Source organism: Rattus norvegicus, chromosome 5, assembly GCF_036323735.1.
Source record: "Rattus norvegicus strain BN/NHsdMcwi chromosome 5, GRCr8, whole genome shotgun sequence".
In the NCBI taxonomy this organism is placed as follows: Eukaryota; Metazoa; Chordata; class Mammalia; order Rodentia; family Muridae; genus Rattus; species Rattus norvegicus.
Window position 1 is genome coordinate 167,752,305 of NC_086023.1, and position 15,442 is coordinate 167,767,746.

The window sequence follows — 15,442 nt, forward strand, 5'->3', positions numbered from 1 at the left end:
TAGTTGCCTTGATTTGCATATCTAGTCTCCCGCAAACATGGAAGTCCCGAGATGGAACAGTTTCCCGTGTCTGACCAGCGGCCAGCACCAGCACACACCCCCCCCCCCCTCCCGCTTTTCCTTCTTCTTTTTTTTTTTTTTTTTTTTGGTTCTTTTTTTTCGGAGCTGGGGACCGAACCCAGGGCCTTGCGTTTGCTAGGCAAGCGCTCTACCACTGAGCTAAATCCCCAACCCCTTCCTTCTTTGTCTTTACATTGCAGTTATTCGAGTGTTATTGGGGGGCAGGAGGGGGTTTATACCAGTCATGGTGGTCAACACTTGTAATTCCAGCTCTTGAGAAGTATGGCAAGAGAATTAGGAGTTCAAAGCCAGCCTCAGCCACATAGCAAATCCAAAACCTTTATGGGTTACATAAAACTCTTTTTTTTTTTTTTAAGATTTATTTACTTTATTTATATGAGTACACTCTAGCTATCTTTAAATGCACCAGAATTGGTCATCAGACCCCATTACAGGTGGTTGTGAGTCACCATGTGGTTGCTGGGAATTGAACTCAGGACCTTTGGAAGAACAGTCAGTGCTCTTAACCACTGAGCCATCTCTCCAGCCCCTACATGAAACTCTTGTTACCAAAAAAATGTTTCTGTTTAAAATGTCTTCATATTAGAGTATGGAGGTGCTGCTCTTGGGCAATCTCTGTTTGCCTCCATTCAGAACAGTCCTTAGTGATTCTAAAGCATTGTATTTATGAATGTGCCATAAAGTGCAGACACTAATCCTGTGTGCTAACCCATTCCACTCCAGAATGAAATTAAGTTTAACTGGTTGGAAGTGCCAGTTCCACCTAAGACTCTACCTTGTCCTAAAGTGACATGCCAAGAGGCTGCCAGTAGCCTTTGAGAGATCTCAAACCATCAGAGGACATGTTTGGTTCAGGTTTTCCCTCAAACTGGTATGTCGGAATGCCCCTCTGTTTTCAGTGACTGCAAATCTCTTGGTGTTTTGAAACTGAGCTCTTTAGAGCTGAGCGTGTGGAGCACACACTTCTGATCCCAAAGACCAAAAGTTGTTTGACCCAGTGAGACCCCCACCTCAGTAGTGGGGACCTCTAATGTCAGCACTTGGAAACAGAGGAGGGTTTATCTAAGTTTAAGACAGTCCTGCATTGCAAGTGTAGCTTTCTTTCAAAAGAAGAAAACCTAAAACAAAATAAATAAGTGACAGTTTAAGAAGAAGTCTGAACCAGGCTTACAGCTCGGGTGCACAGTCCTCGGTGCTGGGGGTCAAAGGTCAAGGCCAACCTGACTCATGCTCTGAGGAGGCTGAGTGGTGGGGAGCTGGCCTAGCGTGTGCCAGGAAGGAGGAAGACAGACTTGCAAGTGTGGCTGTCTGAGAAGATGGCATTTTAATGCATTAATTAATTAACACATTGGTTAATTGATGCATTGATATTTTGATAATTTTTAATGAAACCATTTTCTTTTATTATTATCTGAAGACTGTGTCATGACAGCAACCATCACCAAACAGCAGACGCCTGTGGATTCCGCAGGAGCTGCCGGACACAGCCCTTGCCTTTTATTTATTTTTTTATGGCATGTGAGGGGAGAAATTGTCAGAAAAATATCAAATAAAAAAGAGGAAACTTCTGCTTTCTTTGGAAAGTCAGTTGTGTCACAGGATGTTTTGCTGGGACTCACAGGTGAAAGGGTATTTTGCTACAGCAGACTCGTGGACGGACACGTGATGTTTAGAAGGCCATAGCTGTGACCCAAGGCAGTGGGAGCTCCAGCATCGCTTCACTTTGCTTGGCCTCTCTAGTCTTCGCTGACCGCACACGTGTATTGATTTGCCTTACATTGCCGTGTTGAGCTTCACTTGTGGTGACGTCATAGAGAGAAACTTGCCAAAGAGCCTCTCATGAGGTTCTTGGGGCCGGCTGGCAAACCCCGGGGTTTCTTCTGGATCCATCGCAGTTGCTGATTTGGGTGTGCTGTCTGCCAGGTGGGCTGGCCTGAGAGCAGTGGAGACTGGACTGTGGGCCCAGGGCGAATAGGTAAAGTCAGAATACAGTCCAGGGGGAGGACTGAGGATCCCGCTGGACAGACTCCCTAAAGGAGAGATGAGTGTGACCTGCTAGGGCCCCTCTGCCGTCTTCTGGAAATTACACTTTCATGTGGAGGGGATGTGGTACGTCTGTGTGAAAATCAGAACCACTTGCTCTGTCCTTCTCTTCCATTGTGGATTCTGGAGACTGAACTCAGACCGTCAGGCTTGGCCGCAAGTAAGGGCCTTAGCCATCTCCCAGCTCCACTCTGGAATCTTAGTTCAAAGCTGCTATTGGAGGTGCTGATACGTCATGAAAAGTCTTGACGACAAAACAAGGTGAAGCTGGTGTGGTCCCAGGCTGCTTGTGGACGGCACGCCCTGTGAGACCCCAGTCTGCCACTCTCCTGCTCCCGTGTGAGTCTTCTATAGCTTATGAACACCAGGTAGAGTGTTTATCTTAGCTTTTATCTTGGCGCCTGTCTGTGACTCTGGAACTGGAGAGGCAGATGCAGAAGGGTCGCCACAGTGGGGCCAGCTAGTCTGAGCTTTAAATCAGAGGCCAGCCAGGGCTACAGAGCAAGCAAAACCCTGTCTCTGAAAGGAAATGTTTGAAGCTGGGGATAAACGTTTGTTTTGTGTGCAGGTGCTTGATTATGCCTGAGCTGTCTTGATCTTCTGAGTTCAAAAGATACTCCTGCCTCCAGCAGCGGGACTATGTCCCCAAACCAGAGCCTAAAGGCCACGGCTCCAAACAACAGCTCTCCTTGGTCCTCTGCAGCCCCAAGTGGCCTCTGCCTCCTCCCTTAGGCTCCCACGAGGCCGTCACTTACATCACTTACGTCTGTGCTTGCACATCCCCCACTTTGGGACACTGAGTTACTTCTGGGGTGATAGGAGTAGCCGGCCTTGATTTGGCGATGGTTCAGTGAATGTCGTCATCTGTCAAAACATTGAGTCCTGCAGGCGTGGTAGCACACACATAAGCCCAGGCCCTGGGGGTGGAGGCAGGAAGGTCAGAAGTACAGAGCTGGTTGGCACAGGTTGATCCCACTGGATGAGAGTAAAGACCATTACCCACATTCTTTGGTCAAATTATTCAAGTTTTATTTTCTATCAGACAGGACTATTTCCCTGAAGTGGGGTTTGAGAAAATAGCATCGAAGACAGGAGAAGGTGGGGTTCACATCATCCAAAACACTGAAGGACTGGGGGGGGGGGTTCCAGGGTTGGGGGTTTCCAGAGGAATTTTGGTTATATAGAAACTTGCCGGGCTGGAGAGATGGCTCAGTGACTGCTCTTCCAGAGGTCCTGAGTTCAAACCCAACAACCACATGGTGGTTCACAATCATCTGTAGAGATCTGATGCCCTCTTCTGGTGTGTCTGAAGCAACAGTGTACTCATATATAATAAAAAAAAAATCTTTAAAAAAAAAAAAGAAGAAAAGAAACTTGGCTAAACATTTCAGAACTATGGGCAGAATGTCTTATCGGAGTGGAGGTCAAGATAGAGGGTGGGGAATGTGTCAAATTCCAGAAAATGGATCAAGACCTGATCAAACCAGAGTTTTACAGAAAACAAGAATGAACTCGTTTTGACCTTGTAACAGCATAGCTGGGTGCAGGGGGTGTTTGAAACAGGGTTTCTCTGTGATCCTGGAACTCAGTCCGTAAGTTAGACTGGCCTCGAACTCACAGAGGTCTGTCTGCCTTTGCTTCCAGAGTGCTGGGATGAGAGGTGCGTACCACTACCGCCTCACACAAGATCGTTTTTAATCTGAAAATGGAGTCGGGTTGGTCCATCAGCTTATCCTATAATCCTAGCACTCGAGAATCAGAAAAGCCAATGTGAGCTACAGAGTGATTTTAGACCAGCCACAAAGTGAGTCCTTGTCTTGCAAAATAATAGGCTGAAGAGAAATTAATAAAAATATCTATTTTTTGTGCACATGTGCATGCGCACACAGGGTTAAGGTATGTACCCATGAGAAAAGTTAGAGCTTTGAAAGAGAATGATGACCGTGGTTTCTTAGAGTAAGCATTTTTAGTCAGTGTGCTGTCTAATTTGATGTTAATTTGATACCGGCTCTAGTCATCTGAGAGGCAAGAGCCCCAATTAAGAAAACCCTCCATGGGCTCGGGCTGTGCAGCGCCTGTGGAGCCTTTTCTTGATTGGCGATTGGTGGGGGAGGGTGAAACGCATGGTGGGCGGTGCCATCACTGGGCTGGTGGTCCTGGGTTCTATAAGAAAGCTGGCTGAGGAGGCAGTAAGCAGCACGGCTCCATGGCTCTGCGTCAGCTCCTGCTTCCAGGTGCCCACCCTGTGTGAGGTCCTGTCCTGACTTGCTTCAGTGATGGACTGTGGAAGTGTAAGCTGAATGAAACCTTTCCTTCCCAAATCGCGTTTGGTTGTGGAGTTTGGTCACAGCCATCGTGATCCTAACTAAGACGATCATGAGCGAGAGTTCTGCATAGCATTTTTTGTGAGCATGTGCACATTTTGTCCCTGCTTCTTGGTCTGGAGGGCACTCTAGATGTGAAGGTGCTTAGTCCACAAAGCCCCTGTCTGGGTGATAAAGCCCGGGTCCTGTGTGGTGGTCCCTGTGTGCTCAAGTCATGTGGTTCTTGCCCCTGGTGCACGCTCCTTCTGAAGGTGGGCTGCCCGGCTCTTCCCATGGAACTGGTGTTTTCTGGCTCCGATAGTCACCTGCAGCTTCTATTTGAACTGTGACATTCATGCTGTGCGGGTTTCATGGGGCGCTGTCCTTCCGTGTAGTCCGGTGCCCGATCGCTCTGCTTTAGTGCTTCTACTCCACAGATACCAGCATTCTGCTGACTGCTCGTTTTTCTGCCCCAGGGAACCATCAGCGTTGGAGTAGATGCCACTGACCTCTTTGACCGCTATGATGAGGAATATGAAGATGTGTCCGGAAGTGGCTTCCCGCAGATTGAGATTAATAAGATGCACATATCCCAGTCCATTGAGGTAAAGCACAGACCTCTCCACACAAGTCGAGCTTGGGCCTGAGCTACTGAGGTGCAGTGCGTGAGCAGCTGGAGGAGAGTCGCCCAGGGCTCGCCTCCTCTTTATTTATGAACGGCTGCACTTAGCCCCTGAGGGGAGAGGGAGAGGGAGGACATGCAAGCACGTTCCATTTGGCCTTGTTTGTTGCTGCTTTGCCCACACAAGGCAGCTGAGTGCCAGTGCTCAACTCCCAAGGCCCAGGTCTTGCCAATTAGGAATGCTAATGGTGTAGGCACAGAAGCCCAAGGCCATGGTGATTTCAGGAGAGAAGGCAGCTCTGGCCGGCAGATAATTCTCAAAGCTTTCCTCACTCTAAGTACTCGACCGTGTGGAAGACAGTAGCAGCTCTGGTCCTGAGCCAGGGACCAGAATGCAACCCCCTGCCCTGGGTGCAGTAGGCCAGGCCATTCTACTTAGACACCAGGGTCTCTGCCTCCAAGGTCTCTTTATTTATTGCCAAGTGCATGACCGTGCCCCACAGAGTTTAACGTCAGGAACCTTGCTGCTCTGAAGAACTCTTAATACTGCCAGAACCCTGGAACTAGGGAGCCCAGGGAGCACATTATGGGACGGCACATGGTGGGGTCTCCATGTAGCCTCTGCCATGGTTCACCAGACTCCGTGTTCAGCCATTCCCTGTGGGTTTTGCAGATTGTCTCCCTTGAAATTCTGCTGTTCAACAGGTAGCTCAGGGCGTCTCCCTGATAAGAGCAGGCTGTGGGCTGGGTCCCCAGCACCACATACAGAGAGATATGCAGATGGCTGGACATGACTTTACCTCCCAGCACTCAGGACACAGGGCAGGAGCCTCATCGATGTAGCCCACAGCCAGAGCTACCTAGTTAGACCCTCTCAGAAGCAAAGCTTTAAAAACTGAAGTAGCACCTTTGTGGTCGCATGCATTGGTGTGAAGCAAGAAGAGACCAGAGCAGGCCGCCTGTCCCTGTGTGCTGCCCTACTAGGGGACCTGTGTCCCCATTGCTTTCGTTCACTTGCTACCAGCAGCTGTCTTCTCTTAGGCGCCCTTGACAGCTACAGACACAGCCATCCTCTCTGGAAGTCTCTCCACCCAGAACGGCAACGGCGGTGGCTCCATTAACTTTGCACTCCGACGTGTCACTTCTGCGAAGGGATGGGGAGAGGTAAGAGGTCCTGCTAGTGACCAGTCACGGCCTGAGGTGCCCATGCTACAGCATAGTGGGTTCTAAATGCCCAGCGTTCTGACACTGCTTGCCTCAAAGGAGAGAGCTGTCTTGTGTCGGGAGCCCCAGCAGTCCACTGAACCATTTAAAGTTGGGGTCAATCAGTGTCCTTTGCAGTGCTAACTCCAGCAGTCCAACCCGGGGAAGTCCGTGTCTTTGTTTGAGCTGACCCTTGGCTGTACCAGCAGAAGGTGGTGCCCGTTACAATGTCTGCTCCATGGTTGGGGGCAGTGAAAGTGCCAGCGCTGCTGAGCAAATGCAGCTCAGTAAAGAGATCCTGCACCGGTGCTTGGAAGTCACCAGGCTGGAGTACGAGGCAGGGACCCTTCCCAGCATCAGGGGGACCTTCCTGTCAGGGGAGCCAGCACCACAGGGAGCCATGTGGAGTTGCATAGCTGCCCGTAGCACAGAAGGTGTGGACCCCCAGTCTCCTTGCCCTCTGACCTGAGCCAAGGAGGTCAGAATGCAGGAGTGACTTTTCTTTGGAGGAGTCTCTGTCTACAGCCGAGGCTTCCTGTGGATCTGGGGCTGCAGTCACCTCCAGGGCCAGAGAGAAAACTGAAACATTAGGCGTCTACCAGGCCTCTGGCCAGGTGTAGGCCAAGCCCTGGGCTGCAGCTGTAGGAGGGACAACAGCAATGAATGATTTCTCTGTTTATTTTTCCAAACAGTTGGAGTTTGGAGCTGGAGACCTCCAGGGACCTTTATTTGGTCTCAAGCTGTTCCGTAATCTCACACCAAGATGGTAAATATACAAGATACTCCTCTTTGGTGCTGTGTTAATGTAGGATAAGAGAGCCCGTGAGTTCTTGTGATTGTGAACATTTGAAGTGACTTGCGTGTGAGCACAGTTGGACAAGTGTCAAGGGCAGCCTGCAGCTGGAGAGAGCTCTGTATTGGAAAGCACAGCACAGCCCCAGCGCAGCACAGCCCCAGCACAGCACAGCCCCAGCGCAGCACAGCCCCAGCACAGCACAGCCCCAGCGCAGCACAGCCCCAGCACAGCACAGCCCCAGCGCAGCACAGCCCCAGCACAGCACAGCCCCAGCACAGCACAGCCCTAGCACAGCACAGCCCCAGCACAGCACAGCCCCAGCCGACTTCCGTCTGTGCTGAGAGGCTTCCCAGCTTTCCAGTGGACTAGAAGACCATAGAAGACGGGGTAATGGCCTCTGTCGCTGATGGAGACGACACACCCTGCGGCTTCTATCTTCCTTTCCTTCCCTGCTGCTGGAGCAGAACACTGCTGAAAGCGGCTTAGTGGGGAAGGTTTGTTTCCACTCAGCTCCCGGTCACAGCCGGTTACAGTGGGAAGTCTCAGCAGCAGGAGCTTGAGGGAACTGACCTCTGCACAGCTGTAAGTAGGACAGAGAAGCCAGGGGGGTGGCATACACCTTGATCCCAGCACTTCAGAAGCAGAGGCAAGTGGATCTCTGAGAGTTTAAGGCCAGCCTGGTCTACATACCAAGTGCCAGGCCAGCTAGGGATAATCTGTTCTCACTGATGTAGAACATCTGGGTCATCCATGTCTCCCTCCAGAACCCCCTGCTCTATGGCCACTTCTAAACTCAGTCCTACAAGTTGCTGAGTAGAACCAAGCAAGTAGTTATGCAGAGAAAGGAGAAAGGTCAGAAGCTGAGGGCTATCCTCAGCTATTCGTGGAGAGTCTGAGGCCATAGGACACAGAAGACTGTGTCAGAACAAAGTTGCTGGGTAAGGTGAGGTTTAGTGGTGTGTGTGCCCATGGTCCCCACTGCTCTGGAGGTCGCAACAAGATAATTACAAATTTGAGACTGGTGGTGACTATGGATCCTGTCTTTTGAGAGGAAAAGGCATGCATGGTTGTAAACACCTGTAATCCCATCATTCGAGAGATAGAAGCTGGGAGATGAGGAGTCCAAAGCCAGCCTAGGCTACACAGCACGTCAGACCCAGCCTCTGTATTACATGAGACCCTGTCCCCCAGAGCACATGGCCCTGTGGAATGCCCTCCCTCTCTCTGGCCAGTGTCTAACCTGCTTATCTACCCACCAGATTGTTTCCCTCTCTCTCTCTCTCTCTCTCTTTTTTTTTTTTTTTTTTTTCGGAGCTGGGGACCGAACCCAGGGCCTTGCGCTCGCTAGGCAAGCGCTCTACCACTGAGCTAAGTCCCCAGCCCCTGTCTCCCTCTCTTCAGGACAGGTTCCAGCCCTAAGTCTGTGGTGAGCCTGTGGTCACATTCCTGTGTCTCTCACCTCTCTGAGCTTCTCTTGGGACTCTAGCTGTCTCGTTCTCTGCTGGATCCCCTAGCTCATGTCTGCTGGAGCAGAACAGGGCTGTTTCAGACAGATAACAGACACTGGGCTGGGTCCTGTGGAAACTAAGGAATTGGCTCTTATCCGTTTAGCTGAGGGAAGGTCCTGGAAGGGTGTATAAAGTGATAATGATTAAGAGTTAATGATGGAGGATGGCTCAGCGGTTAAGAGCACTGACTGCTCCTCCAGAGGTCCTGAGTTCAATTCCCAGCAACCACATGGTGACTCACAACCATCTGTAATGGGATCTGATGCCCTCTTATAATAGTGTGTCTGAAGACAGGGACAGTGTATTCATATAAATAAGATAAATCTTTTTAAAAAGTTAGTGTATCACAGTCACCTTTCTGGCAGTTTGTCCAGGGAGAGGAGAGCCGACTGTGCAGTGAACGTCTGAGCCGCAGCTGTGTCCAGCCGCTCTCTGCCTGTTGTTATTCCGGCTTGACCAGAAGGTGGCGCTGCTCTCCTTTCCCGCCAACTTCAGGGGCCTTCCTGCACAGTTGCTTTTCTGTCTTTTCCATTAACTAGTTCACAGCAGGGATGGATCTCAGGATCCCTCGGGCAGGTTTTAGAGATTGATGGTGTCTGAAGAAAGGCTCAGCAGTTAGGAGACTTGCTCTGGGGGAGGGCCCGAGTCCCAGTGCTCACACCCACAGAGCAGCCCACGATTGTCACAAGCCCAGCTCCAGAGGACTTGGCAGGCATGTGGGACACATAGGTGAGTGTAAACAGAACATTCACATACAATATTTGTAGAGTTCCACCCGTGGGTTCTGACTCAGCCTGGCGTGTGGTTGAGGTGGGTGGCTTTCCTCTGTTCACGTTGATGTCACTTGGGGGCTCCACGCTCTGGTTCAGCAGGCTCAGGATCGCTGTCTTACGGCCCGGACCGCCTTCTGATAGCTCAGGCACAGCAGTTAGGGACTGACAGAGTGGATGGCAGGGAGTGAGGGTCCCCAGGGAGGACCCTAGAAGACTGCTGCTTCCTGTGTCTGGTGCTGCTGCTCTCCTGGCTTAGATGTTCAGCCTGATGAGAGGACACAATAGAAGAACTAAGAGCGCGTGACAGCTGGACCCTTTCTGTCTGTCCCCAGCTTCGTGACGACCAATTGTGCTCTGCAGTTTTCATCCCGTGGGATCCGGCCCGGTCTTACTACAGTGCTAGCTCGGAACCTGGACAAGAACACCGTGGGCTACCTGCAGTGGCGCTGGGGTATCCAGTCGGCCATGAACACTAGCATCGTCAGGGACACGAAGACCTGCCACTTCACTGTGGCCCTGCAGGTGAGTAGAGGACCTGCAGTCTGTGTCAGGGCTGTGGCTCCTCATGCTCCTAGGCCCTGAGGGGGCAGCTCTCCGGGGACGGCCTCTAGTGTTGAAGGAGGACGTCAGGCACTCAGGTGCCTGTGTTCAGATCATTTTAAAGTAAAGCAGCTTCCCGTCCTTATATCAGAATGATGCTCTTGGACACTATGGGAGAGGGCGGGGTCGGGGGAGCTGAAAGGAAGCTGTTGGGAAGCGGGTCTGCGAGAGAGCGAATGCCCCTCAGTCCCTCCTAGCTGCATGGGCTCAGTGTTGCCAGAGGGTTTTCGAGAGAGGCTGATCTACAACCCTCTGGATAGAGATCTCAGGTGTCTGTGGTTGTGTGCTTTATAATGTTCCTGTGTGTGGTGGATTTCAGAGTGAGACCATGTTACCCAGGGGAGTCTCTGGTTCCTTAGTTTGTGTGAGAATCAGACAGTGGCTGAGATCATGTAGCTGCTGGTAATGCTCCCAGGCCTGTAGCTCCCTGCCTGCAGATGCCCAGCAGGGTAGGCGGCTGGACACCGCCCTCTACCCTGCTGAGGCTGAACTACACACCTTACTCTTCTCCTCAGCTGGGGATCCCTCATTCCTTTGCACTGATCAGTTATCAGCACAAGTTCCAGGACGACGACCAGACGAGACTGAAAGGGTCCCTCAAGTAAGTCTCGGCCTTGCTGGCTGGCACAGGGTGAGCTGGCTCTGGGGCTCTCAGGTTGGAGCCGTGATCAGCATCTGTGTGTCATTCTCACGAGTGTGATGCCCTGACTGCCTCTTGCTGGGAGGGATTTGCTGCTCTACAGCTGGCCCTGAGAGGCCCAACTGCTAGAGAGCCTCCAGGGTATCTCAGATCTGCGTCACCCACATGAGCATCCTGTAACTGCTCCCACGCATGATAGGGATTAAGGGAGGAGGAAGTATAGGATTTTCAGGCCTCTCACATGAGTGGGCTGTGTGTGCAGGAAGGAAACTATGCCAGCCACTGTGTTTTGCCCCACAGGGCAGGCTTCTTTGGGACAATAGTGGAGTATGGAGCTGAGAGGAAGATCTCCCGACACAGCGTCTTGGGTGCAGCTGTGAGCATTGGCGTCCCTCAGGGTGTGTCTCTCAAAGTCAAGTAAGTCAGCCTGACCCTTGCTGACCAGGGCGTGGGGTTCATTCTTGAGTGTGCTATTGCTTCTGCCTGAGCTACATGAGCAGAGGTGAGGGGAGCAGACACCACAGCGAGTTAGTGGGGGCCTAGCATCCGCCTTCCCTTGATGACCACTGGGCCCTTACCTCACTGAGCCTGCCCAGTGCCACCATGGACATCTGTAGCATCGCCTTGTCTGACAGCATGTCAACACACCCTTTTCTCCATGCTACTCAGTTCTTGAGTCAGTAGGGTTTGACTGTTTTGAGATCAGTCTCCCATAGCCAAGGATAGCCTGGAACTCAGACTTGGGATCCTCCTGCCTCCGTACTGAGATGTGTACACTTGTAGCTTCCTGGTTTGCTCTTTTGTCTGTTGCACTGCACTTGGCCTCTTCCCCAGCCGCCCTGGACGTGTGGCCTTTGAGCACCTGGGCATCTTCCTTTGCGTGCAGAGGGCAGCTCTCCTTGTTCTTCTACCTTGGTGTCAGTAGCTCTGCCTCTCCGACCTGCCTTAGACTGCTCTGTGCCAGGACTCTTGGACACCAAGCTGTAGCTCTGATTTCTCTCTGGCTGTCTCCTCCTTTCTCCCAAAGAGGCCACTCTGGGGCTCCGTCCTTGTCTGTGGGCTCTTCCCATGTGGACCATGTTTTTTACCATCATCTGCAGCTTTGGTGTCTGGATGGAGCCCTAAAACCCAGGCCCCATGAATCCCAAGGGATGGCTGTGCTGTATTTCCCACCTCCACCTCAAGAGCCCCATCTTGGCCTGATTCCTAAATATCTAGCTCACATGCAGTGTCCTCTCGTGTCTGTGGATAATCACATGTGCATGTAAGCCAGCTGGTATCAGAAATGACACTGCAGCATGTAGCTGTTCATACAGCATTTATAGTAGACCTGTAAAGAAGCTAGCGGAACTAAGGCATATGGACGTGAGTCGTGTCTGCAGTCCTAGCACCAGCTAGCCTGGAAGGTAACTATCAGTAATGTGCTTGCAAGAAGAGCTTGGTTTGATCCCCCAGAACCATGGGAACAGTCCAGTGTGACAGCATGTTCTGCACTCCTAGTGTTGGGACAGTAACGACAGACCCACCAATGCCTGGGATTCGCTGGCCGGCCAGCCTAGCCTGCTAGCCACCTTCCAGGCCAATGAGGAATCTTGTCTAACAAAAGGGAAACAACTCCTTAGGATGAGACCTGAGGTGGTGCCTGACCTCCATACACAGGTATCCACTAAAAAATAAAAGTTTGGAGTATGAAATTCTATATTTAAGTTCCAGTGAATCAAGCTTCCCCCTTCTGCAGGTCCTGACTGCACATGGCGCGGACATAATGCAAGCAGACGCTCAGGCACATAAGTCGTTTTCAACTATGCTTGTGAAGATGTGTAGATTTTTAACTATGCTTGTGAAGATGTGTAGAGTTTTAACTATGCTTGTGAAGATGTGTAGATTTTTGCAGAAGCACTGCCATTTTACATCTCCGAGCCAGGTTCCTGGGTCCCAGGGGTCAGGTTATGTGTACCATAGCCCTCTGTCTGGATTAAAAGCTCTGATGAGCCACAGAGACAGCCCAGGCACTGTATTCGGAGCTGGGTGTGGTCTGAGCACTTCTGCCAATTCCTAGGGAGAGGCTGTTGCCCTGTGTCCTGTGACAATATTAAACTGCCCAAACTGAAGTTTTTAAAAGATTTGTTTTTAAGTGTGTGTGTGTGTGTGTGTGTGTGTGTGTGTGTGTGTGTGTGTGTGTGTCTACACACTGAATTCAAGGGTTCTTGGAGGCCAGAGGTGTCAGAATCCCTGGAACTGGGCAGCTACAAGCCTCCAGCTGTGGTTGTTGGGAACTGAACTTGGAAGAAGGCCTCCATGACGCCACTGTCTTACTGCTAAGCTGCCTCTCTGCCATTAACTGTCTGTGCGGGTTGGGTCTCCCCCACCCCCCGCCCTGAGTGTATTAAAGCTCAGATTTCCAAGTATTTGTGTGTGTAATAGGACTCTTGGGGGTAGGACCCAAATCTAAATGAATTCCATTTTTTTATAAACAGCTTTTCTATATCACCTTATGTTAACTCTGCAGTTTTGCTGACTGTGTTTCAAGGAGTATGTAAGTCTGAGATTTCTCAGCGTTGGTCTGTCCCTGTCACCAGTTTTGGTAACGTGTCCCTTCAAAGACATGGTCTCATTGGATAAACCATGCCAACCTCCAACTCACAAAGATCCAGGGCCTCTGCATCCCCACTGCTGGGCTTAACGATGGGCATTGCCAAGCTTAAATCCTTCCTAATAAAAACATTTTCCAACCATGCAGTCTCTTCATAGTCTACTCCATCTTGCCAGTTTAATCTGCTGCCTTCTCAAGTCCTTGACTTGTTTGGGACACCTCACTTACTGACACAGGCTGTCAGCTCAGAAACTGCCTTCCTCTCCTCCGAGGCCTTTGACTCCAGTTAGGTACATACTCACATACTCAGCTCAGCCTTGGGCCTGGTGTGCTGGTTGCTAAGAGGTGTCTTCCAATGGACAGACCCAGCTCTCCTCCCTGGAAGACCTGACCCGTCCTGTGGGTTTTGCTCTTGTGTCCTCGCAGGCTGAACAGGGCCAGTCAGACCTACTTCTTCCCCATCCACCTGACGGATCAGCTGCTCCCGAGCGCTGTGTTCTATGCCACCGTGGGGCCACTGGTCGTCTACTTGGCAGTGCACCGATTGATCATCCGACCTTACCTCAGGGCCCAGAAAGAGAAGTGAGTTTTACATGGAAATCCCATGCCTCCGTCTCATCTAAACTGGAGAGAGAGCTGGAAAAATGTGACCAGTTAATGCCCAGAGAGTGCTTAGCATGGCGCCTGGGTCCTGACAGGCACTAGTCAGCCAGCCACAGGGAACTGTGCTCCCTCCCTGGCCAGCCAGTCCTACTCAGAAGTGACTAGATCTGCTCGATAAAGTCAAGGCTCTAAACAGGACCAGCAGAAATGCTGCTATATCCCTCTCTTTAACCCTAGACATGTCACCTGTCACTGAGCTTGAAGTGGAATGGGTCATTCTGTGCTGCACAGAGCAGCTGGCTTTGTGGTTTCTTGTGGGAGCCAAAACTGAGGCCAAGCATCCCTCAGAAAATGGAGAGGCCCTTTGTTAAATGAGAAGAACAGGTGCCCTTCTGGCTGCCTGTGACCTCCTCATACTACAGTGTAGGGATCCGCTTTTTCTGATGTGTGAGACCTGGAGCAAAGAGCGTGTTCCGTCAGGTCTCTGACACACGGCTGTGAGAGCTGACCTGGAGCCCTCGTGTTTTGCTGTAGGCACAGGTATCTATGTGCATCCAAGGTAGTCTGGATCACTCCTGCTTGCTGGAGCTGTCTCCCAAGGAGACAGCAGTTTAGGACCTTCCCTGGAGGAGGTGGACAAGGACGGCGATCTCAAGCTAAAGAAAGATGTATAGTCTAGCCTGGGGTTGTTTTGGAAGTACCTTTTAAGTTCTAAAAGTAGAAACCCAGTTAAGGTCACAGACTGAACTCTGGGCTCAGTTGGGCGGGGGGCGCAGTCTGCTCGCTGTAGAGTGACTTGTGGTTGCTTCTCTGAAAGGGACCTGGAAAAGCAGAGAGAGAACACAGCCAGTGACATCCTGCAGAAGAAGCAAGAGGCAGAGGCTGCTGTGAGTGTCCCACCACTGATACGCAGAGCTCAGGGCAAGCCTCCAGACCCTCCTGGCTCATCCTACTGAAGCTGGGTCTGTGACCCCAGACAGACCCCGGCTTGACTTCACCCAAAACCTCGTTCCTCCTGAGCGTCCATGTCTGAGGGGCATGCTCCCTGGGACAGACACAGCTCAGCACAGCTGTGTGCTGTCACACATGGTTTTCTCCTCCTATGCACTGCCTGTTACAGGAGACAAGGAAGCAGAAGGCCATGACTTAATACCAGGGTGCCACTGGGGTTTGTGACACGGGTGAGAGACCACGTGAGCACATGCATGTTCCTAGGCAAATGTGCCTGTTTGTGGGGCAACACATAGCCCTACCCAGCTGAACGGTTCCACAAAGAGCACAGGTCCCTTTTCAAGAAATGTAGAGGTCCAGTTGCCCACGTGAAGTGTCTATTTTGAGATAGGATCTTATGATATATTCTAGATGACACCATACTTATTATGTAGCCCAGGTTAGCCTTGAGCTCGTCACTGTGAATCTCTTTATTCTTTTTTTTTTTTTTTTTTTTTTTTGTGGTTCTTTTTTTCGGAGCTGGGGACCGAACCCAGGGCCTTGCGCTTCCTAGGTAAGCGCTCTACCACTGAGCTAAATCCCCAGCCCCGAATCTCTTTATTCTTACGCACTGACCGTGTTCTCAGTAATTTCTCCTCATCTGCATGTGCAGAATCACTGAGGAGGAAGGAAGGTACTGTCCTCCACTGGTGCCATCAAGTGGGCTCATGCCAAAGTCTCAAATAG

At 51.1% G+C, this 15,442-nt stretch overlaps 1 protein-coding gene across 1 annotated transcript in view; it reads left to right on the plus strand.

Annotated features, from left to right (window-relative positions):
- The window catches only part of Dnajc11 (DnaJ heat shock protein family (Hsp40) member C11), a 45,257-nt gene that overhangs the window by 27,529 nt on the left and 2,286 nt on the right, over positions 1-15,442 (plus strand). The window contains exons 5-12 of the mRNA NM_001108694.2: positions 4,904-5,032; positions 6,091-6,213; positions 6,945-7,018; positions 9,662-9,851; positions 10,445-10,530; positions 10,870-10,986; positions 13,589-13,744; positions 14,583-14,652. Coding sequence (NP_001102164.1) covers positions 4,904-5,032; positions 6,091-6,213; positions 6,945-7,018; positions 9,662-9,851; positions 10,445-10,530; positions 10,870-10,986; positions 13,589-13,744; positions 14,583-14,652 — 945 coding nt within the window. The remainder of the gene's footprint in view (positions 1-4,903; positions 5,033-6,090; positions 6,214-6,944; positions 7,019-9,661; positions 9,852-10,444; positions 10,531-10,869; positions 10,987-13,588; positions 13,745-14,582; positions 14,653-15,442) is intronic.